This window comes from Ctenocephalides felis, unplaced genomic scaffold, assembly GCF_003426905.1.
Source record: "Ctenocephalides felis isolate EL2017-DRISC unplaced genomic scaffold, ASM342690v1 CF-g0.4_SCAFFOLD_01492, whole genome shotgun sequence".
Classification (NCBI taxonomy): domain Eukaryota; kingdom Metazoa; phylum Arthropoda; class Insecta; order Siphonaptera; family Pulicidae; genus Ctenocephalides; species Ctenocephalides felis.
In genome coordinates, this window is record NW_020537646.1 from 11,292,074 (window position 1) to 11,319,569 (window position 27,496).

The window sequence follows — 27,496 nt, forward strand, 5'->3', positions numbered from 1 at the left end:
AAAGCATGCTCGGGCTTGGTTTCTGTAACAGAACTCTATTTGAATTAATTGATATATAAAACATGATTTTTTTTGTTTTTATCGAGCTCAAGACATTATATTGATTTTTTATTTTGAACTCTATTACATTTTAGCTAGCAGAAATAGAGCCCTATTTCTATTAGCAATTTAGACAATATATAAAAGAGCGATATTTAAGAACTCCAGCCAATTATTCTTTACTACATGAAATAATGCACAATGTAAGTTAAAATTAAGTCCAATGCTTACTGTTGTTTCAATTTTTTATGCCAATTATTCATAAGTTGAATGATGAATTTTCGTGCTGATCTGGCTTTTTATGCTTGTTATCAGGCTGTCCCAGGCGAGTATAGAACTTGGACATTCTGTTTCTAATTCCATAGCTTTTACCACTAGTAGACAAGGAGGATTAGTGGTAAGAGCTTTCGAATCGAACCAACCAATTTCAAGTCAAAGCAACCAAATGATTTTTTTGCATATCATCACTTTTCAGAAGTTTCTGAACATTTAATCATACCTCAGAAAAAATTGCTGTGTGTGTGTTTTTGTATGTCCGCAAATTTTTGTCCACGTTAGAATAGTTAATTAGTTTTTGGCGAAGAGTGTAGAAAATAGAAATCGAGTTTTTGAGAGAACGGAGTATCCGATTTGAATAATCCATAAAATATTAAATTTGTAATGATTAGGAGAAGTGGTGAATAATTTTTGGCGAAGGCAGGTCCAGCCGTTACGGAGATACTGAGCAAAGAGTGCAGAAAATACAAATCGAGTTTTTGAGATAACGGAGTATCCGATTTGAATGATCCAAAAAATATTCAGTTTGTAATGATTAGGAGAATTGGTGATTAGTTTTTGGCAAACGTAGGTCTGGTCATTTCGAAGATACTGAGCTAAATGTACAAAAAATGGCAGTTTTGAGAGACCTAAGCATCCGATTTGAATGATTCAAAACACTTCCTGCTTGTTTTGACAAAACAATTGCTTTTGGAAAAAAAATTAAAATTAAATAATTAAAATAATTCAAAATTTAATTTTAATTTTGGCTAAAGTTCTAAAGCTCACTTATATACTTTAAATAAATAATTTTAACTTTGCAATTCAGTTTACCTATATAATTCTTATAAATATTAGACAATGTTACAGTATTTATAATAATCTATTTGAAAACATTTGATATTCCTCGAACATTTTGTTACGGTACGGGAAGTTCTAGGAATTTGCCTTAAGGCACCATGCCATACACCATTAGTTTTGTTTCTATTTTTGCAAGATATATCAATGTGATATTAATTTGGGCTTTAAGATATAAATATTTGGTTTTCTTTTATTAAAAAAAATATACTTTTTAAATTCAATACATGACCAATTTTCTAGCCATCTTCCCCTAACCCCAATATTTCCATGTAAACATAGCCTCGTTTAGCGCTGTTTCGCACTACGCTCAACTTTTATGTAACTCATCCCCCGCGGAAGCGTAGTAATACTTTGCCTATATTTCCTACTTCAGCAAAGCCTTCAATTAATATATTTATACTATTTATACTATTTTACCAAAATTCATATTCGAAAAATATATATCACATCTATCTACTGATTCAATATTTAGATGATTATTACTATGCAAGGCACGTTAGTGTGATTCGTTAGTTATTTCATTGTTGAATTTTTGAGGTCGTACATTGTCCATTGTGCTAAACCAGCAATGGCATATGAGGCCGACGCGTTTTGCAAACGCTCACGTACTGTTTTTTCTGCCACATGGGATGTTGTCAACAGTTCGAGGATTACAAAATGACAAAATTGATTTCGAAAGAGTAATTAGAAGACATAATTAGTTAATTGATTAGATGTAGGATGATTGGAACAGAAATTGTTTCTAGTTCACATAGTAAAGGACTCAACTATAATTAGTTATGAATTCATGTTTTCAGGATGTTTCTATATATTGATATGCTTATATTAAATCTTGTGTATACTTTACATTGAAAACAAATTCTCACAGACATATTCAAGATTGATTTTCAAGTCAAACCAACATAAAATTTTTGCAAAGGTCACGAAATAAATTTTTTAAAGAAGTATTGGGGGCACCCAAGTATGTCCCAAATTGGCTGATCTACCAAGACTCCAATATGTACAGACTATCAGAAAAAATGAGAAAACTTGCTTCCAGATACCAGACGAGACTTGCTTTCTTCAAACTTTTCTTTTTTATTTCAATATATGTTACAATTGCTAAATTTCTTCAAACTTATATGGAAATCGAATAAACAAAAACTTCAGATTATATTCTAAAATATGAAATGTTATCGGATTTTACCGCTCATTCATTTTCTGCTTGACATGATACGCCTTCATTTTCATGATGACATCACACTCTATCATATTATATTACGTCTATATCAAATTATATTTGTTTTGAACCCTTTTATATATAACATAATGCATGTCTGGCGCCGAAATTGATCTCTATATTAGTCAGAAAATATTGTGTAAATTAATAGTCCCTTACAAACCGAAGATCCAAGTGTAATATCTACCCGATCATCCTGATATCAAGAATTAGTGATATTCCTTTTTCTAAGATCCAAAACAACCATTGTCAGTGAAAATAGCTTTTCAGTATTTAAAAATATTGTTCAGTATTAGAGAAGTTTTAATAATAAAAATAAATCAAATAAAATTGGACTCACTGTTGGGTTGTTTTCTAAAAAATGCATTTCATCCTAATGCATTTTAGCTAGGAGACATTACCATAGCAGCTCATAGGATTTTCAAGTTTTGATTGCTAAAAAACAAATATTAATAGTTGATTTAATAATAGCACATTAAATACATAATCAATAATAATAATTTCAGTTTTTCTATTTTGCCTTCAATGACGTCGTGTAGGAGGTACTCTTTTTAAAGAATGGGTCCGATCCAGTTTCCTTTTCTTTACAGGATCGTGCTTAGCATAATCCTTTGTTCGCTCACTCTTCTCAGGACTTCCTCATTAGTTATCTTGTGAGTTCATTTTATTTTCTCCATTCGCTTCCAGCACCACATTTCAAAACTCTTCAGATAGTTCTTGTCGGCTTTTCTCAGAGTCCATGTCTCTGATCCGTACATAGCTATGCTACATATACATATTTGTATAATATATAAAAATCTTCAATGTCAATTATGCCAATTTTCAAAATCTCTGACAATGGTAAGAAGATTTTATAGTTTCTAGCTATTTTTTCCCTTCGGTTTTACTTATTGTCCATTTCAGGACAGGTGTAAAAATTACTACATATTAAAAAAAAATTGCATCTTCGATCTATTCTCTATTTAAAGTATTGCCATTTTCTGAGCTTAGTACAATCAATTGATAGATATAAATATAGCTCAATACATCAAATTTTACATCATTACTTATTACATTAAATTCATCAAAACTTACAAACTAACTTTGCTTGATCAATTTAGTAAAATAAATTATATTACTATAGATATTGCAATTGAATGATGATCTAATCAAAGTGTTCTCTGATTCTACCATTTTTTATGTAATATCATATTACTTAAAGCCCTTGAGCGTTTTGCGACAATGTGCGAATTCTCCAAATATTTGCATCACAGTGATCGGTATTTTATAATCAGATCATTAATATTCGCTTACGATGGCGCCGTCATCAGACCAGAAAGATTTATGTCTGTGATAAAATTTGTTATTGCTCACATTATTAAAGAAATGTCGCCGGATTATATATCGTAAAATTACGTGAACTTAATCTGCTTTCGCCGATTAAGTAAGACCTGCTCTATTTTTGGCAGACAATAAGACAAATCTGTGAGAAAACGATCGATGAGAATAGCTATTGGCGAAAATACTTCTGCAGTTTATGCAAACTAATAAGGTTACTTACAAAGATATTGCTTGATTTAGACTATGTATTTTTCAGTTTTACATACAATATATTATGCTATTCAAGAAGATATAAAACAGTTACGTCAGCTTAAGTATATTTACTCAGAATACTTCATTATTTTCCATTACGGCACTTATTACGCCTACGTTCATTGTATTGTCATTCATTCAGACAAGAAGTAACATTCTTGAAATTTACTATTTAGCCATGGAGGAATTATGGACTTTTTGATTGCATATGCTTTAAATGGAAGATGAATATATTTTGTATTAATTTTTGGTCATGAAAGGTCAAATTTTGGCCTACGTATATACTTTTTCTAAATTTGGTGTCAAAATATTCAGAATCACTTGAAACGTCACGAAAATATGCATTTATATAATTGAATAATCTGGTGAAAACATGAGCTCTTTCAGGAAGTTAATAAATAGACAATATTTTATTTTTATTTTGAGGAAACTATAAAGACAGATTTTTAAGATTTGCAGATGGTTACAAACGATGTAGATTAGTTTTATGCAATTTGCTTTAAGCCAAATTTCGATTTATTAATATATATTATACTAATTCTAGTGATTATTATCAGATAGTTATTTTATATATTTTTCCAATAGTTTTTTCTTTATTAGAGCATCATCAGGACTTATCAGAAGGTCAAAGCTCTAACCAGTAATCCTCGCAGAAGCCATTTCTTCAATAGTATTACCTTTTTTTAATTTTTTTAACAACAAATAGAACTTACATTATTATTCATATTGTTTTAAGAGTTCCATAAGTTGTTGTGATAATATCTCTTCTTACCTGCGTGGCTTTTTCAAAAGGCAAATCAATGATTCAATATCACAATCTTTATTTGATTTATTTTTTATAACATTTTTTCTAATAGTGATGGTATATTTTTAACATAATGCAGCTATTTTGCTGGAAATATTTTTATCTACATTTCATTAAAGAGTTTCATTAAAGTTCAGAGACCGCCAAAATTTAAAATTGTATCGGTTATTTACACACATCCGGAAGTTCATATAACTTGCCTCAAGGCAAAATTCCACTGGCGACTAATTCAATAAAATAATTATTTTTAACTTTCCATATTCACAATTCATTATATAAAAAATTAGGGAATTATTCGAATGTTGACGACGAAGAATGTATATTTAGTAAGTGAGGCGTATAACGGTTACATGTTTTATGTACAAGATCGGCTTCTTATTGATTAACCGATTTCTCTATAAATATAACTGCAATTTATTGATTTTATAAATATTTAATTCATCATTAATTATAAATTATTCAACAACAGCAAAATTTTAAACCATAGAATCACTAAATTTTCCAATTCACGATAAGACGGTTTACATATTTACATTTCTCGATATTACAACTCATGCTCACCTTAGAGAACTTATCAATCAATTCGATTTATAATTAAAACATGACTCATGTTTAGAATAAAAATGCAGTTTGCCAATGGGCAAATCGTATAGAAATTATGCACTGAGAACAATAGCTACTAATATTCTTCCTATAGTTATGATCTATTGTAGATTTAAAATTAACATATAAGTTGGTGCTTCGGAATGGATTCAGCAAAACCTTGTGTAATCGATAAATAATTATAATTATTGCAATAAAACATGGTAATAATAATTATATACATATTAAGTATTTAAAATTATATATATATATATATATATATATTTATATAAATTGTGTGCTGGTGTTTAATTGCGATACAACCCTTAGTTCCATTTTTACACAAATTAAATCCAAGTTTAATTCTCACTGTCTCAGGCACTTAGTATATCAGATTAATTGCTCTAATTGCAAGCCTTTTTATATCGGAGGAACTAGCTGAAACCTGAGTAAACGCTTTCATCAAGATAAAAATAACTTAAAAAATACTAAACAATTTAAGACCATGCTAACCGAGCATACATATAATTTTTGAATGCTTATGATTTTCAAATAATTGATGTAATTTAAATGTTTAATAATTATCACTTAATAAGTATAATGTAAGCTAGAATATATTTAAAATAGTGGTAACTATAAATAGAAAAAGCTTTCAATGACAAAAAATTTAAACTGGTAAATGATGTAATACGATATGGTATAACATTATATGATGTTCAACAAATGAACATTACCGTATTACGTAAACGTTAATTGCGTCCGCTAAAAAATGCTTTCATATTTCACATGCGATTACGTTTGTACAAACAAATAAAATCTTTGATGAATATCCAAAAAAGGCGAGTTTGAGAACGTTGACATATACAATATCACAAACAAAAAATCATCTTGGATCGAATTACACAGGAAGAAATAAAAAACTGAGATTGCCAAATGGCTTTTATGGCGAAGACATAGTAATAAGTTACAATACTTTATGTTGCAAAGCAAATTGCGCACAATACCAGTAATGAGATAGGTATTTCGATATGGTTTTATGAGCAGAAGCAGAAAATTTAGTTTTATTAATAAATTAAAATTCCTTAAGATAAAACTGCTATTGTTATAAATAATACAATTATGGCATAACTTAAAAATTCAAGTGGAAACGAAAAAAATATTGATTTTTACTAGTTTCACCCTAAGTTTAACAAAAGGATCAATTAATTATTAAAATCTTGATTTATTATTACGATTTAAGAGAAGGTTCGTTTGATAGCAAAAATGATATACACCATCAATTGAACTCAACTTTCAATATATAATCTACAATGATTTTACACCTTAATCTAGAACTAATGATGATAATAATACATAAAATTTGCTCTTGATCGACGATTTTTTGATTCGATTAAAACTTATAAGGCTCGAAAACAAGCAAATCTGTAAAATGTATAAACATTTTTAAACATAGTTTTATTATTATAATTTTGTAATTTGCATTGACTTTATCACCGATTTATTTGATTGATCATTAATGTCTTGCAAAATTTAAATCTATTGTTTTTATGTGTCTGCTTGCCCAAACAGGTTTTTGTATTTTTATAGCAAATACAAAGAATAAAAACACTTTCGAAGTTCACAAAATCAAAACACCATTTTATATTGAACTTATTTTTTTCAAAATTAATTCATCGAGTTTTGAAATAGTTCTGATTATTATGATTCATACAAATATTGTAAATGAACGTATATCACCTTGTTATTTGAAAACAGTTAACGTGGAATTATTTAAAGTTGATAAATTAAAGTATATTTTGAAATGACTCATATTAAAGTTAGTTTATATACGTTTATCGATGAAAAACATATTATTCATTACTTTGATGGATTAGTAGAGCTATTAAAGGTCATACTACTTTATTGCTATATTATATGAAAAACATATCAGTAAGGATATTTCTAAATTATTTGAGCTATAAAGTGGTGACCTGTTCTATGTAAGTAAAAAATATTCTTAACAAAAAATATTTTTTTAGGAAAATTTAAAAAATTGTTTCGTGATATGCTGAATAGTTTAGTAATGCAAGTAAATAACTCTTTTTTATTCAAAAATAAAGTAATATTATAAATAAGTTTACATATCAATATCCAAATAATATAGAGTATATACAAGAATTTTTGACTCTTGAGGAATTTACTGAAGTAATTTAATCTTATTTTTGGCACTGGTGACGCCAATTCAATAAATTAAATATTAGTCTAACGATAATTCCAGCTGACAAAAATTTGCATAACGATCTATGTTTCGAACATTTCGTATGATAAGATAAATAATTCAAGTACTTTGTGTTATTAATAGATTTAGCACCGTATGTGCTAAATTGTGTAAGTCACGAAATATGAAATCGTTTATTAGATGATTCGATACACGTAATCTGCAATGCGGGATTTATTAAATAACACGGATAGATTATGAATTTTAAAATAGACTCAGTTTTATTTCTTATTTAGATTGATTCCTCGTGATCGATTTTTTAAGAAATTTTGGAACCCCCCCTGATTTTTTGTGATTTTTTGTCAAATCCGCCCCCCTACTTACTTAAAAAACCTCACGTGATTAATGGACGCCCCCTTACAATTTTGTACTGTAAAGAGGATTGCTTAGGTTTCAAAATTATCCTCCTGTAAAGAATTCCTCAAAATTACTTTGAGGAATTTTTACGAATTTTCACTTACTTACTTCATTAAGGTTGTTTTTCAAGTTACATTTCATCTGATATTCATTTCTATTTCCTATTTGAGAATTAATAGTTATATGCCTCCATATTGAAAAATTACTTATGCTCATAATTGAGAGATTGTCTATGTTCCACAATCTATATAATTATTGAAAGCTTTGTATTGAAAATTTTCCTACTGAGAACAAGTTCTTTTGATCAAAACATTAGACTTCTTATAAGAAATATCTAACGGTATTAAAATTTCTTCTTCCAAATCATATTTTATCGGTTTACATCAATTTCAAGAATCATATTTAACGAAATGAAATAGCAAAATAAAATATCATTGCTAATTTATTTAACTAAATAAAATAGGAATTAACACTAGATTTACTTATATTGATTATATACCTATTTTTATTTAAGTGAGCCAATTTGGCTCATACAAATAATGGATTTTTTTAAAAAGAAAATAGGTAAGGCAATTTAAATGCTGTGTTTATTATAAAAAAATTCAAAATGATCATTTTTCACCACTTGATCAAGTGACATCGCCATTGTATGTATCAATGTACATAGTCATGAAATTTTTATTGAGTCTAGTGTTAAAGATAAATCGAAGTTCATTTTTAATTGAAAATATAGATCAAAATATGTTTCCAATTGAAAACTCTGACACTACTTCTTTCCTGAATCGAGTTGGAGTTTAACGCAACTCACAGACCTGCCTTAGGGCAGTACTACCCATTATGTATTATTAGTGTTAAAGGAAATGGGATTTTTGGAAAAATATGGAAAAAGTGTTCAGAAGATTCAAAATCAGTGGATGAGTTTAAGATTCTATACTATAAAATATCGTAATTTAAATGCGGATAATAGTCAATTAATGCATTATTTAGAGAGATTTTATGGTCAATCATCTTACAGGTGTGGTTTGGTGATTATCAAATTAGTCAACTAGGTATGTAGTACCAAATCGACCAGATTTAGTAATTACGACTTTTATATGCCAATAAATCGATTTATTTCATATTTTACATGACTATTTATATTTAACGATAAAAAATTGCTTGGTTGCACTTAAGTATGATTTTTTAATGATATTTATATACACTTCTAAAATTTACTACGTTATTTATTTCACAACGCAGTTTAGCGACATTATACATCTTATAATAATAATAACAATAATAATGATGTGATGTAGATTTGTTTGGCTACTCTATATTTTTATATGATCAAAATAAATATAGAATTCTTGAATTTTTTACTGCTACTTTCAATTTTAATTCATATTGAACTCCATATTTGATCCACTTTCTAAGATCTTAGTCCGAGATATCACATAATTATTTGCGGTCTGAGAAATAATTAATTAATCACTTTCTGAAGTGAATGATTACATACTACATTCTAAATACCGACGTAAATTTAAAATAACAATTTGCAAATATTCCAATTTAACCGGAGGCATACCTAATCTTGAAATAAAATGCCATGTACTTGGTAGAGTATATGCACCTTGGTAAAATATTGACACCTTGACTTTGTTCAAATATCTTATGTAATAGACTTGAATTGAAAGTTGATATGTACACATACTGTTGGATATATATATATATATATATATATATATATATATATATATCCAAAAGATCCATCCATTCATCAATTGATGTCGTTTCCTCGTCTAAATATTTGCGAACAATCTAGTTTTCTCTATATTATCTCCAGAATGTTTTATTCATGAGATACATTTAGTTAGATAGTTTGAAATTTGTTATAAATTCAACAAGTGAGCGTACTGTTGTTTTATAATTACTGTAATATTTTCTCACGTTTACTTCTGATTGTGAGAAAATACTTAATTTATTTTCAAATCGGTGGATGTGTTTTTTAATAGAACCGTGGAACCGGTCTGCTTCATTCTAAATTCACCATTGACTGGGCACATTAGACATCCAGTATATTATGAACAATATGAAGAATGCTGGTATTTTTTGCGATGATGGTATTTTGAACCGAAGTTGCCAAAAAAAAAAAATTATTCAACGCTGTCTTCTATGATTTTAAATTACGCAATTGATGTTTATTTAACAAACTTATTTTATACAAATTAATTTTTTTATATGTATTTTACCATATAATTATCAACTGTCCTTAGTTGACATCCAGGAAATTTAATAAAGAAAATATTTTAGGCAAATGACAATGAATAGAAGATACCAGCGTTACTTGTATTTTAAATGAAAAATAATATTAGGACTTGGTTAGAGTGAAAATAGCTTTTTATTTTAAATAAAAAAGATATATTAAATTAAATTTCTATACGTAGCAGAGTTCTATTCGGTTTGTCCTTTTAAGCCTTTTTACTTTTGGTTAATTAATTCAGATAGCAGTGAGTCTTCTTTTATTATTTCTTGGTGTCGTGATGAAGGATTCTGTTTGGAATATAATTACGTTGTAAAATAAAAGTAAAAGTCTAAATCTGAAACCAATTTTTAGAAACAAGGTACAGAACTATCTTCAAGCATTAAATCCTCAATTTTCTTGTTAGCAAGTTTGAATAAAAATATAAAACATGCGAAATTTTAACTCATATTGAAATTAAATTTCTTTATTCTATTAAAGCCTGAAGAAACTGTATAAATATATATGTATACATATTAGGGTGGTCCTTAATATGGACATTTTCGAATTTCCTTGCTGCCAAGAGTGCCAAGGGCTCAAATGGTTCCAAATTGATAAAAAATAATACTCTGAAAGTTTTAGCTCTTAATATTGTCTTTTAGATAGAGCGCAATTCAATCAAAGTTTTGTATGAAAATAGCATGAAAAAAATTTCAAAAATTCTATTAGACAAATTTTCACTTTTAATTCATTTGTCGCTAAGTTTTTATTTTTTTTTTTTATTTTTCAAATTTTTTTCCATGCTATTTCCGTACGAAGTTTGATTGAATTGCGCTCTATCTAAAAGACAATATTAAGAGCTAAAACTTTCAGAGAATTGTTTTTTTATTAATTTGGAACCAATTCAGCCCTTGGGAGCAAGGAAATTCGAAAATGTCCCTATTAAGGACCACCTTAATTTATATATATATATATATATATATATATATATATATAATATAACATTATAATATTTATTTTATTTGTTTCTCCCACTACGCACCTACTTATCATCAATTAAATTATGAGTATTTTGTTATCAATACAATGGATATTTAAAAAATATTTATTGTGCTCTTTGTTTTTAATACGATTGTCGAGATTAGATTAAATTATGATGTTATACGGATCATAAGTTAATACCACCACGGTTATGTAAAATTGTAAATAATACTAAAATTGTAAATCATCTGCAGAAGAAATAAAATATCATCATACGCAAATAGATACTCGATTAATCACTATTAATCTTTTTAGGCGTGATAATAAACGGTCTGGTCAATATATTATCTAACTAAGAATTTGATGTGTATTTAATGATGATAAAATTAATTATTAAATTTTTTTTCAGGTTTTATGTGCCTTACGACCTAAAAGCAATGTCCGAGTTGAAGCCTATCAAGATGAAGCCAGGCAATGATACAACTTTCGAGACAGATTATCAGTACTTAGGCTATACTGGTTAGTTTATTAATTTAATTTCAATTTTTGTTGAAATTTATAATATTCATATGATTTAGTATTTATGTGAAACATATATTCTGTTTCAAAATTATTGCGAATATTTGTGATTTTATTCAAAAGAAGCTGCACCAAAAAATTTCATACTAAATTTTTTTCCAACTCTCGAGCAAGTCACATTATTAAAACATGGATTTCCTAAGTTAATTCCGCAAAAAATCATTGTTAAAGTAGATTTTTATCGTAAGTACATTTTTATTACTCAAAATCATGAATATATTATATTCTAATATTGTCCAGGCTCATAATTCAAATGAACTGAATTCAAATTTCTGGCAGATGACAGTTCTCATGTATCAAAATGTTTCTAATGTTAAACAATGATATGTTGTTTTTTGCATTTTTTCCCATTTATTTCTACAATATTACTATAGTTTTATAATTCGTGACATCTTAAAAATTTTCCTTAACAAACTCCAAAAAGATTTATCAAAATTTGAGTAACCATGAAGAAGGAATTTGAATTCATACATCCGCACAGAAGAATTTTATAATCATTAAATATGAAATTTGATTATCATTTATTACCGATACATTTAATGTCTCTTCCACTTCCTTCTATAAATTCTCATACAATATCTTATATGCAGAATTAGGCCAACTAATCAGGTTATCTAAAAACCCGATGTTCTCATTAGAACAGCATTTATTTTAACATTTAATATGCATATACTGGAAGCCGTGGCATTTATATAATAGCTGTCGACATTTACCCACTACTGAATTTATTCACAATGTATGGAATATTATGAAGCGTGCAAAAACGCATAAAAATCAAGTTTTAAGTTTATGATAGATTGACATGAAATGTAATGATTGATAATTATGTAAAGTTTTTTGATGCGCTTATAAATTTAGTTGTGCGAAGACGGTACCAAAGAATTTTTCAGTTTCATTTATAAAACGAATATTATAAATGGAACCCTTTTCACTTGGCTGCCGCCGCTGCTCATGGGGCATAATCATATTAATCTCGCAATTAGCGAGTGGAAAGGACTACCAACAATTACTTAGAGAATGCTCTTAATAAAAAAAAATATTTTAGTCATTCTTACAATAAGATATATTTTTCTAATATGGACAAGTTTTCTATATAAAACTAATTCGTAATTAATGTTACCTTCACAATTTTATAAAACAGAATACTGTATACAAATAAAAGAAAAAAAAACGTCTAAAAAAATTAAATTATTGTCGATAATGAAGTTTCTGTATTTCAAAATGAGAACGATATAGTGGAAATAATATAGACTATTTCTGTCGGATTTTTATTTTAATCATACATTTATATTTATAAGCACTATCTAATTTTATATTGAAGGTTGTGGTTTCTGCAACGAAAATATCTCCAAAATTACCACTTTCTATGGTGTCGATCAAAAATGTCTTTGTGGTTTAGCCATATTTATTTCAAAATCAATTTTTAACATCTATAAAACTTTGTAAACCTATAGAAACTTTCTTAGGATGATTCTATAAGTGATAACTGTTCTATTTCAATATCTGTATCATTAAAAATTGATATTTTTCTAAATGTTGCGAATAAACTTAGTACTGTTATTTCACTATTCATTCACAATTACGGTAGTTCACAATTTGCATATCCAGTGAATAGATAAAATAGCATATTTGGGTGCATGGAGTTTACACAAATATTTAGCAAATACGTCCTAGGATAAAAAAAAATTTAAAATGCAGAACTATAAAGTTTTTTACTATTTTTTTCTATTTATGCACTTTGCCTAATCAGACTGATAGCCTTAATACGTTCTTGACCATACTTTTTAATCTGCCTTTATATCAGTACTTGTACTTAAAAGCATTTTTCACTGACCTAAATGCATTAGGTTAAATTAGGAGCATTAAGGAAATTAGATTTTGCTTGTGCGCCTTGTGTTTAAGGGTCGTTGCAAATAAAACTTGTAATTTATGGATAGCAATTTTACAAATGGTATATTTTTTCCAACTGTAGTTGAAAGTTTTAGTTAATACTCATATGTGCTACATGAATGTAATCAACAAGTTCTGGATGCAGTTTTTTTTTCTAAAAAAAGTGAACGTTCATGATTTTCTTTAATATGAGCATTATCTATCAATGTCTGTACTATGAAGTAATCTTTGGAGTGACTAATTTTTAAAACATTATTATAATGTTTTATAGAGCAAACTGTAAGTAAAATCATTTTTTGAAATATACTTCGCAATTTATAGTTTATATAGATAGACTAGTAGAGATCTTTTTAGATCTCTTGTTAATAGTATAGGTCTTTTTAAATCCCCTGCTTCTAGCAGAGAACTTTTCAGATAACTTGCTACTAGTAGAGATCTTTTTAATTCTCCTGCTACTAGCAGAGATCTTCTTAGATTCTCTGCTACTAGCAGAAATCTTTATAGATCTCCTGCTACTAGTAGAAACTTTTTTAGATCTCCTGCTACCATTAGAGATTTTTCAGATTTTATGCTACTAGTGGAGATCTGTGTAGTATCCTGCCAAAATTCTACATATGCCTTAGATAACAAGCAAACATTTTCCCATCAAATTGTTGATCCTTAGATAGTAACCAAAGCTGATTGTTGGCTGATAGAAAAAGTGAAGATCTTTTTCGATCTTCTCCTGCTAGTAGAGATCTTTCTAGATCTCGTGTTACTAGTAGAGATTTTTTTTAAATATCCTGCTATTAGAAGAGATGTTTTCAGTCTTTTATCAAAATTCTACATATGCTTTAGATAACGAGCAAGCATTTACCCAACTATATATAGAAATAGAACAAGTAGAGATCTTTCTAGATTCCATGCTACTGGTAGAGATCCTTTTATTTTTCTGCTAAAATTCTACCTATGCTTTAGATAACAAGCAAACTTGTACCCAAATTGTCGATCATTAGATTGTAACAGAAACAAAGCAGATTGTTGGCTGATAGAACAAATAGAAATCTTTTTCCAACTTCTGCTACTAGTAGATTTCTTTCCCTATCTCCTGCTACCTAGAAGAGATGTTTTCAGTCTTCTGTCAAACTTCTACCTATATTTTAGATAACAAGCAAACATTTACCCAACCTGCCATCAAATTAACGATCGTTAGATTGTAACAAAAACAAAGCAGATTGTTGGCTGATAAAGCGAAAAAGATAACACTGTTATTTCCTCGTTACATGAAAACAGTGTTGAATAACATAAAAAATGAAATCGTGACGATTTTGCACTATATGAAAGTCTTCGCTTTCGAATACGGAAAAGATACGTATAAAAGTACACATATAATTGTTTTATGATGCAACATCGTTATTGATATTAAAATATATGAGGTATTGATAATGGAATTTGTTTACACAGTGAACAACAAATGGGCTCTAGAAGAGTACATTCGACACTATAACTAAAACAAGAAATGTAGTTTTAATTTTACATGATTTTTTAAAAAAAATTTTTTTTCATTAAAAAACTGACTAATATTGTGAGTAACAATTTCTAATTATGAATGAAGGATTGTGTCTGGTTTGAATTAGTCTGCAGGCATTTACCATGTCATCCTTCTATTTATATTATTATTATTGTAACTATTAAGTTTTAGGTTTCTTATTTTGTTTCATATTCATTTTTTGCATTTTTTTCCAAACTTCCATGTGTTTGACTAAGACTGTTTCAGTTTTGATTGACAAAAATAAATTGTTACAATAAATGTAAAACCTAATTTATCTATTATTATCAATGGTTGTTTCACTAAATAACGGCTAAGGTTTTGCTTTCTATCATTTGAAAAGAAAATAATTGAACATTTTTTGTATGCATATGCATAAATAATAAATAAATAACCATCTAAACTAGATTATATGAATTTAAATGAATTTAAATTAATGTATGCATGCGTGATCCGGCCATTAAACCACTTATATAACAATAATTTTAATAACATGTAAGAGTGTAATAAGAAATGGACTGTGAATGCATTTGCAGGAATTTTGAATATGTTTATCATAAATATTCATAAGGACGTAAGTAAATTGATAGCTATCAAGTTTTATGTATCAATCAACTTGTAGAGCGGTTTCAATATGATTTATTTTTTAAATGAAATATAAATGCCCCAACTTTAATATTTGTTATAAGACGCTGACGTGACTTAGTAATAAGAGCTATAGGCTTCCAATCAGAAGATCCAATTTTATTATAGCTTCGGACGGCCTGATATAAGGCAGTAGTAACATTAGATTTAATTGAGAATGTAGATAGCAATATCCAAGTTTACAAGACAAAATGACCTTGCAAGGGCATTAGTGCAATTTTCCAATTAGAAAGGCAAAATTTTCATAGCAAAAGTACCATCACCATTCATTCTTGTCTGCCTTGGAGGCGTGCAGATACCGTTCTAGGGTTAAAAAGAACAATGTACAGTTTTATTTTTAATTTTATTTTACTTCACTTTCACTTTCAAAAAAGTGTTGTTTATATAATCCATTGTTGTCGACTAATATCTTAATAAATGTTATATCACATATAATTAAATTCATTATCATTAGACTGAAAAATACCATCGCTTTGTTTACTGCTTCTGCAGACACGCTCTGTCTTGATATGATATTTTATTCAGGAAAAAATCGAGAACTAATTTGCTGATAGCGTTAGTATGCTCACTATGCGGCATGTTTTATGATTAGCATATCTAATCTTGAATGCATATTCTGTTACGTAATATAACACTGCAAATAATGATTTAAGTGTTTCCCAGAAATTGTTGTCTATGGAATAAAAAACTACTTAAGATTCTACAACTTTTTTAAAGATTGAATACTACTCAGATAGTGAACTGGCTGATTCCCTTATAGACCCTATATTTATGTCTTAGGATTTACTGTGGTCAACTTTTCAAAAAAGTGGTAAAGCAAGTTGTCGTGGATTAGAAATCTTCATTTATTAAAGCAAATGTTAAATGCACCAACAGGATATTAGAAAGGGAAATATATATTATAAATTGTTCGATTTGAATGTGTCGCGATAATAAACAATCCAGTTAATCATACGCCGTTAATTTCGAACACGGGTTCACATTGTTTATTATTTATTTTCTATAATTACGTTTACTTAATATGTTTTTATTACAATCGTACACGTAATTTTGTTTATATCTGAGTCACTGATTGCGATTAAGTATGAATCAGAATTTTCTCAGGCAGCTAGTTTATAAAATTATGGATTATATTAATCAGTTGATATTTATCCACCGCCGAATTAACAAGTAATGCTCTTCACTTTAGATGAAATGACGGAGTCAGATGAACATGGTCTTCTTGGGAGAGTCATGGACCTCGAAAGGAAGGTTTTGTCTCAAGAAGATGAGCTGGTGTGTCTTCGGAGCACCTTGGCTGATATGTTGAGGCGCCTGAATCGCATCGACAACTTTCGCAGCACAGCCGAAGCCAATGGAACTACCGGCGCAAGAAATGTTGGCACTAACATACATTCATTGTCTGCTCGAAATTCTTTAGGTAAATAATAAATCATATTTGATAATAATTTTTTTTTATTCACTTTTATATTTACAACTGTCCAGTTCAAGACATTTAGCAAATTTATTGGTTTAAAATGGTCAGCCGTGATAGGGACATTGTATATTATAATGACATGCTGGAAAAACAACTCAATAATTATTAATAATAACTATTATAATAATTAGACATAATTTTAGACAAATATAAAATGGCGTTAGCCAGTTATCCTTAACTGGCCTTTGACAGACCTTATGATACAATAAAGCATATTTTTTACCGATTATTATTGTTCAATTGTGGGTACTTGCAGATCTTGGTATAAAAGCCAATTGGGTACATTTTTTTATAATTTTATTAGGCCTCGCTTTCTCCGAGCATTTAGCCACCTACAACATTTTATTCACTTACATTCTATACTATTTTGTTTTTATCTTATTCAATCGGTATAATCTATATGCAAATCTGCATTCTTCTTATTTTTTCTTCTTCAATTCCTTTCACTTATTTTTCTTTCAATTTGACTTTTTCATGCTCTTTCTTCAATTTTTTGCTCTCAATACGAATTTTAATTCTATTCAACCTTCCCCAATTGGGTACATATTTAGGAGCGTTTGCAATTTGTTTTAAAATGTTAGTTAGAAATCTTTGCAATAATGTTATATTAGATTGGTATACTGCGCCCCATAATTGGATACCGTAAGTCCAGATAGGCTTGATAATTGTGTTGCAAATTAGAAATTTATTAGTTGTAGAATCTTTCGACTTCCAGCTAATAAGCCAGTGCAATTGTCTCCGAATCAATTTAACTAGCTGTTTTTTATTATTACACTCACATGCCAAGTGGGTGTTCTATCTAAATTTAATCTGTATTTTCCTATCTTTGCAAGAATTCAATAAGTTTCCAAATTCGTGTTAAATACAAAATTAACTGAGCAATGAAAAACAGTTTTCAGTATCCGATTATACTAATATTATGATTATAAATTAGTTTTGTATCTATTATTATATTCTTCTAATTTATTTCTTTTTCTAGGTTCAGCTCCACCAAGAACTCCAAATATTTACCAACTCCGTCCACAGAGGTCACCTAGTGCTTCCAGAACACTGGAATATCATAACAGCACTAATAACCACAACGAACATTCTAAAATCAGTGTCAATTCCAATTCTGATAGCAATCTTATGAACAGGTAGTTAAATCTGAATAAAGTTAAAATATTTGCTTATACAGTTTGATTGGTGTAAAGCTAAATACAGAAACGCAAAAAAGGAATGTACATTTCTTATTTCCTTTTTTTTGTTGAATTACAATCTTTGTATTATGCACATATTCAGTAACTAAATTATTTTTTAAAAGATGGATGTTTAGAAGGCAACACAGTAGTTGTCGATTCTAGTTGCAATATATTTTCAGAATACTTTCATAGTATTTTTTTGACTGATTTGTAAAAACTAATAGGTACCTCTTTTTCAAGAGTGATTTCATTTGATTATATTCTATGATAAAGATATGTATTGTTTTAGTGGAAATAATTATATCGATTTGTGTTATCTCATTTGTGATATATAATATTTTTATTAGCCAGTTAATTGTGACCTTAGATTCAATTTTGTTTTGAAGTAAAATGCCACTTATAACTATTTATTATATATTGACCAAATATTTAAAAGCGCGACGAATATATTCGTCAATACAAAAAATTCTTCAACTTCTTCATGAAGAGTATATTCGTCAATCATAGTTAGCTGGAAAGAATGGAACTTCATTTCCTGATAGCAACTAATATTTTTTTACAATATATAAAATCGATATTATATCATTTATATTATTTTTTACAAAAACTGACTATTATCTTTTATCCACAGACGTTCCGTCCATTATCACCAGTCTACTACCTCTCTGCACTCAGATAGTCCCAGCAGTAGTTCTGCATCACCAGCTCCGAGTCCATCACCAGGAAGTGGTGTCTCGGTTCAACCGCCCTCTCTCAGAGCACCACCTCCAAGGGTTCCAAGGCGTACCACAGCCTCTTTAGGAAAACGGTGGAGCTCTACAGGAGATTTTGGAGCCGCTGGCGGCAATTCTTCCATATCGAGGTTTGTTTGAAATAAATGAAAATATTGTTACAAGTATTAAACTTATAGTCCAGTCCATAGATAAACAAGTATATGGTCCAGTCATTATAGTAAGTTCACATCGGAATTCGAGATATACCCAGCTGTAAGTCTGTAAATACTTGTATGTTGACATCCTAAAGTTGTCTCAAAACCTACATATAGTAGGGTGTCAATACCATATGTAGTTTTGAGACCACTTTAGGGTGTCAATATACAAGTATTTACATACTTACAGCTGGGTATCTCGAATTTCGAGATTCTTACCTAATTTAAGCCTAAATGACTGAACTATTAAATCATTTTACATATTGATTGAAGATATCAAATTTTGCTTAACCATTATATTAACCATTAAAATTTGTGTAAATTGTTAAAAATACAAAAATGTTTGTAATGCAATGTTGTATGAATTATCTTCACAACTGATCACGATAGTCAGGCGTATTTTTATAATTATTTTAGTTATTTCTTTTATATGTTTGTTTTATTTTTTTATAATATTATTTCTAGATTCAACACAAAGTCTTTATTGAATTTATATGGTAAACCCACACAAAATGGAACGCCATCCAGAAGTTGGTATGTGTTATTTTTTTTGTTTATTAGCTTTATTTATTTATAATTTTACTAATCAGTTGTTTATATCTAGTCGAGCAATTACTTATTTATTTTCGTTCATTTATTATTTATATCACAAAGTAAATTCTAATTGATTGCGTCGCATTAATGATGTCTTAAAAAAATTTTAAAATGCGGCAAGGTGCAATGATAAGTATTTAATATAGGTTTTATCAATAACCAGGTACGATTCTGATAGGATTCTCATAACCATTAGGCGAGAATCTACTAATAATATAATTTTAATAACATTCATATTTTTCTGGTAAAAATCTAACAATAATGTAATAAGTGAATTATGTGATAATCTAATCAAGTTCTTCTCTAGTAATATTCTACTACAATTCTGGTACGAGTCCAACCATATTTTTGTGAAAATGTAGTAGGAAGTATTGAATTATTTTAATGATTTTAATTAAAAAAGTACGATTGTAGATTGTAAATTTTGTTACCAACAAAATCTTGCCTCCTTTTTAAAGCCGATGCCATTTATGTTCTGATCTCATTGATCATTGATTCTATTATTCCATAGTTCTGCCAATTTACTTTATTTAATGAAATTTATCATTTTACCGGAAATAGGTGTCACTAGGTCATTGGTTATTGATTTTGGTTATTGAAGTTCACCCACATGACAATTGTCCCACGTAAACATAATACAATTATACGAATAAAAACAATAATTATTTGATAACTTACGTTCCATGACATCTGTGTTTTTGTACATGATGATACATTATTAAGTCATGGTATTATCTAGTCAAACAATTCAGTGTCGCACTTTGTTCAACATACATTTTCACCTACACTATTTTTACGGTATGATGACTTGTGCTTACAATTAAAATGATACCATTATAATTATTGAATAAAAAAATATATATGTAGCTAAATGCTATCGCAAAGGCCAAGAGAGCTAATTTTGTTTTGAACCGACACTTTGTATATTCGTATATTTTATTTTTTTGCTCAAGTTTTAAAATACAAAATTATTGCAATAACTTTTCATTTATTCAGACCCGAACGGTCCTGGATTCTTCGTTCCAAAATACGCGATTTGAAATAGACACATTAAAAACAAAATTACTACAGTTATATACATAATATACAGTTACTACGTAATTACTAAAGTTAATTGTGAAGTAAATTATATATATTTTTATACAATGCTTAAAGCCAAAAAAGGCCGACTGAAAGATATTCATATTTCTGGATGATATAAAAGTTTTCTACTCACAATACTTTGTAAATAATTCTAATTAAATTTAATTATTTATTTTAAAATAACCTAATTATTTTCATATTCTCAAAGTATTTGTTAAGTCTATATTTATTGAAAAATAATTTTTAAAATCATTTTTAATTTATTTAAATTAATTAGCTACTTATAGTATTCATGCCGATTTTAAAATGAGGATCCATGATCAATTTTTCTCAAAACGTGTTTCTTAAAATATCAGAATGATTTCTGGGGGAACGTGATATTTAGAGTTACAAAATTTTCTTATTCAACTTTTCTTTTTAGAAAGTGCACTACTGTTTTTTTATATTCTCATAGTTTTTGTTAGGAACAATTTACAGTAAAAAATCATTTTTGTTATTTAAATTAATTGCCATATTTATTTAAGACGTGTTTCTTAAAATATCATAATGATTTCTGGGGAAACGTGATTTTTTAGAGTTACAAAATTTTCTTATTAAACTTTTTTTTATTAGAAATTGCGCTACTGATTATTTATATATTCTCATAGTTTTTGTTAGGAACAATTTATAGTAAAAAACATTTTCAAATTCATATTTATTAAATAATAAGGACATGGTCACCTTTATTTAACACGTGTTTTGTAAAATGTAAGAATACTTTCTGAGGGAAAGTGATATTTAGAGTTACAAAATTTTCTTATTATATCTTTCTTATTAGAAAGTGCGCTACTGATTATTTTTATATTTTAGTTTCAGTTTAGTTTTTGTTAGGAACAATTTATAGTAAAAACCATTTCAAAATTCATATTTAATTTATTTAAATTAATTAGCTATAAAATTTTGCGTCGATTTTTTAAAAAATGACATGGTCACCTTTATTTAAGACGTGTTTCTTAAAATATAAGAATACTTTCTCAGGGAAAGTAATATTTCGTAATTTAGTTTTGGAGATAACTGGGCATCCGATTTGAATGATTCAATAAACATTTTATTTGTATTGATGAAATTAGGTATTGATCAAATTTTTAAGAATTCAGATCTAGTGGTTTCAAATATCCAATCAAACAAGAAGAAAATGTCGTTTGGCTGTCAAAAATGATCATTAGGACATATTCACATCAAATTATCAGATATTTTACAGAGATTTTAATAACAAATACAAATTTTTGTTTACATTTCTATGGGTTCCATACTAAGATTCATATTTTTTTTTCGTATAAATTACAATCTGTCTATATAGGAAAACATTTAGTAATTAATTTTATAAATAACATAGAATTTTAAGAGAAAAACGCAGTGGTTCACCTTTTATTAATGTACTAAATTTTGTCTAAATTAAGTTTTGGTATTAAGATTCATAATATTTAATGTTTAAAAAATCGAAATTTTAAAAAAATTCTAATTCAAGAAAATTGAATTTTTTCAATACATCTTAATATTTTAATGCTATTTTTTTAAATTATGATACGGAAATTTCCAGCAATTTGCCTCAAGGCACGATGCCATGCACCACTAGCATATACCTTATAATGTATAAGGTAGCATATACCATATACCTTATACTACATGTATAAGGTCCTGAGGAGATTTTAATAACAAATACAAATTATGTTTACATTTTTATGGGTTCCATACCAAGAGTTATAATGTTTAATGCTTAAAAAATTGAAATTAAAAAAAAAAAATCAAATTCAAGAAAATTGAATTGTTTCAATCTATCTTAAAATTTTAATGCCAATTTTTTTTAAATTATGATACGGAAAGTTCCAGCAATTTGCCTCAAGGCACGATGCCATGCACCACCAGTCTTATTAGACTTTTCTTATTACCACATATTCTTATTAGAAAGTGCGCCACTGTCCATTACCAATCCGACCGCTTCCGAGTTCCGACGAAGCCAGAAATTCAAACCTGCGGCTCGGTCACGCGACACGGATCCACGCCGCGAACCATTCGAATTGAGATCTGTTCTGTGTTCGTTTTAACATCGTGAGCACTCCTAGTTATTGTTTATAGGAAATTGGATTAGTTCAACCGTAATCTTTCAACGGGCGGCCGACTGTTGATTCGGTGTGTTTTTGTTGCTTGGAATTGTTTCGCTAATTGGTGTATCCTTGAAAGTGAGCGATTTTTATTAAGACGTATACTCTGTTGTGATATATCCAGAAAATGAGGTGAGTGCGGATTTGAAGAAATTGATAGTTTAATATTTTAATATCAGCGAAACTAGGGTTTATATAAATTGATTCTATACGAGAAATGTAACGTTTATTTTAACTAGATTTTTCGGTAATTTGGTAACAATTATTCTAAGCGTGTTATTTATAAATTGTCGCAAACGTTGATTGCGGACAGTCATGAAGCTATTTATAGTCAAATAAATAACTACAGAAGAGGTGCAGTTTATTGTCTCTTACCTGTATCATAAATTTTATTTTATTTAATTTTCATTAATTTACACGTTATCCAAAATACGCGTTATTGTTATTGTTTAGTAATATATGTTGGTAATTTAAAATATCATTATAAATTTATCTAAATTAGTATTAAATTTATTAAATTTGTCATTTTTTACTTTTATGTGGCTTACGATTTTCTTGTATCACACATAACTAGTTGGTTTAGTATGTAGCCTTGAGGCAACTTACATAAACTTCCCGATATGTTTAAATAATCGACCTAATTAATAATAAACAAATTAATTTATGAGTGATTAGAAGTATTCCGAGAGGATTACTCCGTTAACTCGGAGTATTTTCAAAAAGCAACTTTTCAAAAATCAATACATTTTTAACCAGTTTCCGTAGGATTTTTATAGTTAAGTATGTTTATTAAGACCAAGTACTATATTGTTATACCAAGTAAATCGTTTTATCTTAATTTTAGCTAACGTTAAAAAAACTACTCATATTCTCAAACTTTGATGAATTTGAACGTCCCGGCCGATCTTTACCAAAAACTAATCAGCACGATTCCCAATCAATATCTTTCGAACGGTTTTTGAATTTTTATAATCGGTTCAGAATTGCGGGCTAAAACGTAGACGAATTTTTTTTCACTTTTCTGCCATTTATAAAGAAACGTCTCGGCCGATCGTCCCACAAAACTGACAAACGATAGTCCTCGCCGAGATACATCGAATAGCTTTTAAATTTTTGAAATCGGCCCAGCCGTTTTTGAGAAAACGTCGATTTACGGGAAAAAATCTGTTCACATACACACACATACTTTTTCCAAATTTGGTCTCATTCGATTCAGAATGACTTGATACGCCGAGAAAACATAAAATTAGCGAATCGGATTTTTTATGAAAACATAAACGTTTAGTTTAGAAAAGTTAAAAAAGTTGCTCTTCCTTGATTTTTTAAAAATCTATAATTTCAAAAACTATAAGCACATAATTTGTATGCCCAATATTGCATATGATTTTGTAGCTATGAATATAAACTATTCAAATATTATTATATATTTAAAGGGCTACAAATAATATACAATATTTGATAAATGAAAATTATGCACATATATAATATAATATATTATAATAAAGTTTTTCTTTGGCGTCTATCCGATAATTGAAACTATTTTATTCAAGTAAAATGTTTTATTGTCAAACGTTTTGGGTCCTGATTTGACCTATTTTCAGTACTTACAAATAATTTGAAGAAAAAACAAAAAACACGAGAAATATAATGCATCAATTATTATAACAAGTTATTTTAACACGATTTTTAATAACTATTAAATTAAAATAAATATTAAATTAAAATAAAATAAATGAAAAAGTTTTAAAAAAGGTTTTAAATAATTTTTCTTATCGAGACCTGTTATATGCTTGGAAAAATTTTAACGAGTCAATCATTAATATAATATATTATATATGTACATAATTTTTATGTACATATTTACATATTTGTACATATTTATGTACATATTTGTATGTGTGATATATTATATCAATTTTTTTTTTATTGTTTTACTTCAATTCTTCTTTTTGGGTTTATATCCGAATATAGAATTTTGGTAATATCGGCATGTCTTTCTGATAATTCACTCGTCCCACAGTTTGGAAAACACTGCTATGAGGTAGTGATACATTGATATTGGCAATAACTTTAAATTTCTAATTTTAAGAATTATTCTTTTTTTAAGTAAGATCAAATTTGTTATTTTGATCCATTTGCTATTCGGTTTGCAACCTCCATCATAAGATGTTAACATACAGATTTTTGAAATCGAACAATATGATATGAAACAAATTTTTTATTAAAAGTCATATTAAATTCACTATTTATTAAGAAAAAAAGTCAATTTTATTGTAGTGAATAATATAACTTAATTGCCAAGCTGGCAAATCCATTTGGATAAACAATATAGTTTCTATTAATACAATAACACAGTATTTATTTCATGAACTTGTGTTCATCAGTGTGTTCTATTTATACTTGAGCAACTTATTTTGCAATACATTATTATTAGAACCCATGAGTAACGAGTTTCTGAGAAATAGAAAGTATTTTTTCAGGAATCAGAGTAATTTATGAAATTAACAATATAACGTTTAACATTTATTGACTTACTCAAAAATTGTATTTTGAAGGGTGTATATTACTTTTTCTTGTGTTTATGTTACCATTATTGTTTTATGGATGCAAATTACTCAAATATTTTATGATATCATTTAAAATTATTATTTTATTTGACAAAATCATTAATAAAGTAATTTCCTCTGCAAATTATGCGAAACAGAAAGTGTAACCGCCGATGTATTATATATTTACTGTTCAAGATAAGTGATATGAATTCGAATAGCGGTTTCTAATTCTAATAGGAATAAAAAACGAACCTTTATTGAAATCACGATGGCATATAACGAACTGTTGTTTTATACAGAGATATACGATCAGAATAAGCAATAATGCTAACTCGTGCGTGCAATCTACAAAATAACTTCATAAAAAATATAATAATTATGGAGTTTTGAACGATATTAGAGTTTAAAAATATTTATTTCAATTTTACAATAAATATGTTATAGCAAATAAAATCTTATTTTAATTTTTTTGATCACTATAAAAAATATTTGATGTTGTTTTTAACTGATCTCATCAGATTTTATCTAGAGCAGCCTGTAAATCAATGAATCAAAGTTAAAAATTGATTTGGGTTAAAATGACATCAATTAATTATTTTTCTAATTTCACTTAACTAAATTTTTGATTTGTTTATAACTATTAAATAAATAAATCAACAGACAGCTTTATGAGAATGTATGAAAATTAAATTTTTAAATCTTTAGCTCTATAAAGTTGGTTGTGAAAAAAAATTATTATGAGTGTGCGTATATAACTATTTGTCGATTATAGTTTATGAATAATTGTTAAATCCCATTTAAAATCCCCATATAAAAATTAATGGTTATTAAACGTTTGGAAATCACTACTTTTCCCGGAATACATAATAATTTGTCTCAAGGTCTTTTCGTTTAGACTTGCTAATACTACAATTATTATTTATTCATATAGCCGTTACATTGTAGAACACGTATTAGTCGGAAGATCATCTTTAATTGTTTACCTATTTTATAATTTTGCTCACAATTCATTTATTTTCAAAATGAGGATCTTTAAAAAAATCTGGTCGTTGTAAAATATTACTAGTTAGAATTTTTGTTAATAGACTTCCTTTTTTTTATATGTGAGCGTCAAATTTTTCTGAAGGCGTGACCTGATTTATGTGAAATAAAACAATGCTTGCGTAGAAATGCCTAAGTAATTATTCACTCCTTCGTATATCATTATTATAGGTGACAACGAAAATATATATCAACATTCACTTATATATACAATGGTTTTTGATGAAAAATTGTGTTTTGTTCTTCTCTCACCTAGACAACATGCATTCAGTCGATACTAATGTTATTAAAGCTGACATTGAAAGTAATATAATATAATTATGGTAATATAATTACTATGGCATCACTTCAATTATTTTTGTCTTGAATAAAAGTTTCGATTGTTAGCGATTGACCAGCAATAAGCAAGTTTCTGGTCTACAATATATGACAAATGTATGTGAATATCATAGAGTAGAAACTTTGCTATGAAATGATATTTAAAACATATTAAGGAAGTATTTTTGTCTATCAAATTCAAATGTTATTCAACCTCATGCGATTTCACAAATAACGATATTTAGATTTTCTAGCATTATAATAACTGTCACCAAATATGAGTTTATACTTAGGGATAATCAAAAATCTAAATACGAGAAAAATTTTGACAAGTTAAATAAATAGTAAACTAGAATTCCATGAATTTTTTGTAATATACATTATATGATCGAGTCG

The 27,496-nt window shown here is 27.9% G+C and overlaps 1 protein-coding gene across 1 annotated transcript in view; it reads left to right on the forward strand.

Annotated features, from left to right (window-relative positions):
• The window catches only part of LOC113369856 (echinoderm microtubule-associated protein-like 2), a 38,449-nt gene that overhangs the window by 4,074 nt on the left and 6,879 nt on the right, over nucleotides 1–27,496 (forward strand). The window contains exons 2-6 of the mRNA XM_026610455.1: nucleotides 11,556–11,665; nucleotides 16,978–17,208; nucleotides 18,245–18,401; nucleotides 19,078–19,308; nucleotides 19,840–19,908. Of these exons, the coding sequence (XP_026466240.1) occupies nucleotides 11,584–11,665; nucleotides 16,978–17,208; nucleotides 18,245–18,401; nucleotides 19,078–19,308; nucleotides 19,840–19,908 (770 nt within the window). The 5' untranslated portion in view covers nucleotides 11,556–11,583. The remainder of the gene's footprint in view (nucleotides 1–11,555; nucleotides 11,666–16,977; nucleotides 17,209–18,244; nucleotides 18,402–19,077; nucleotides 19,309–19,839; nucleotides 19,909–27,496) is intronic.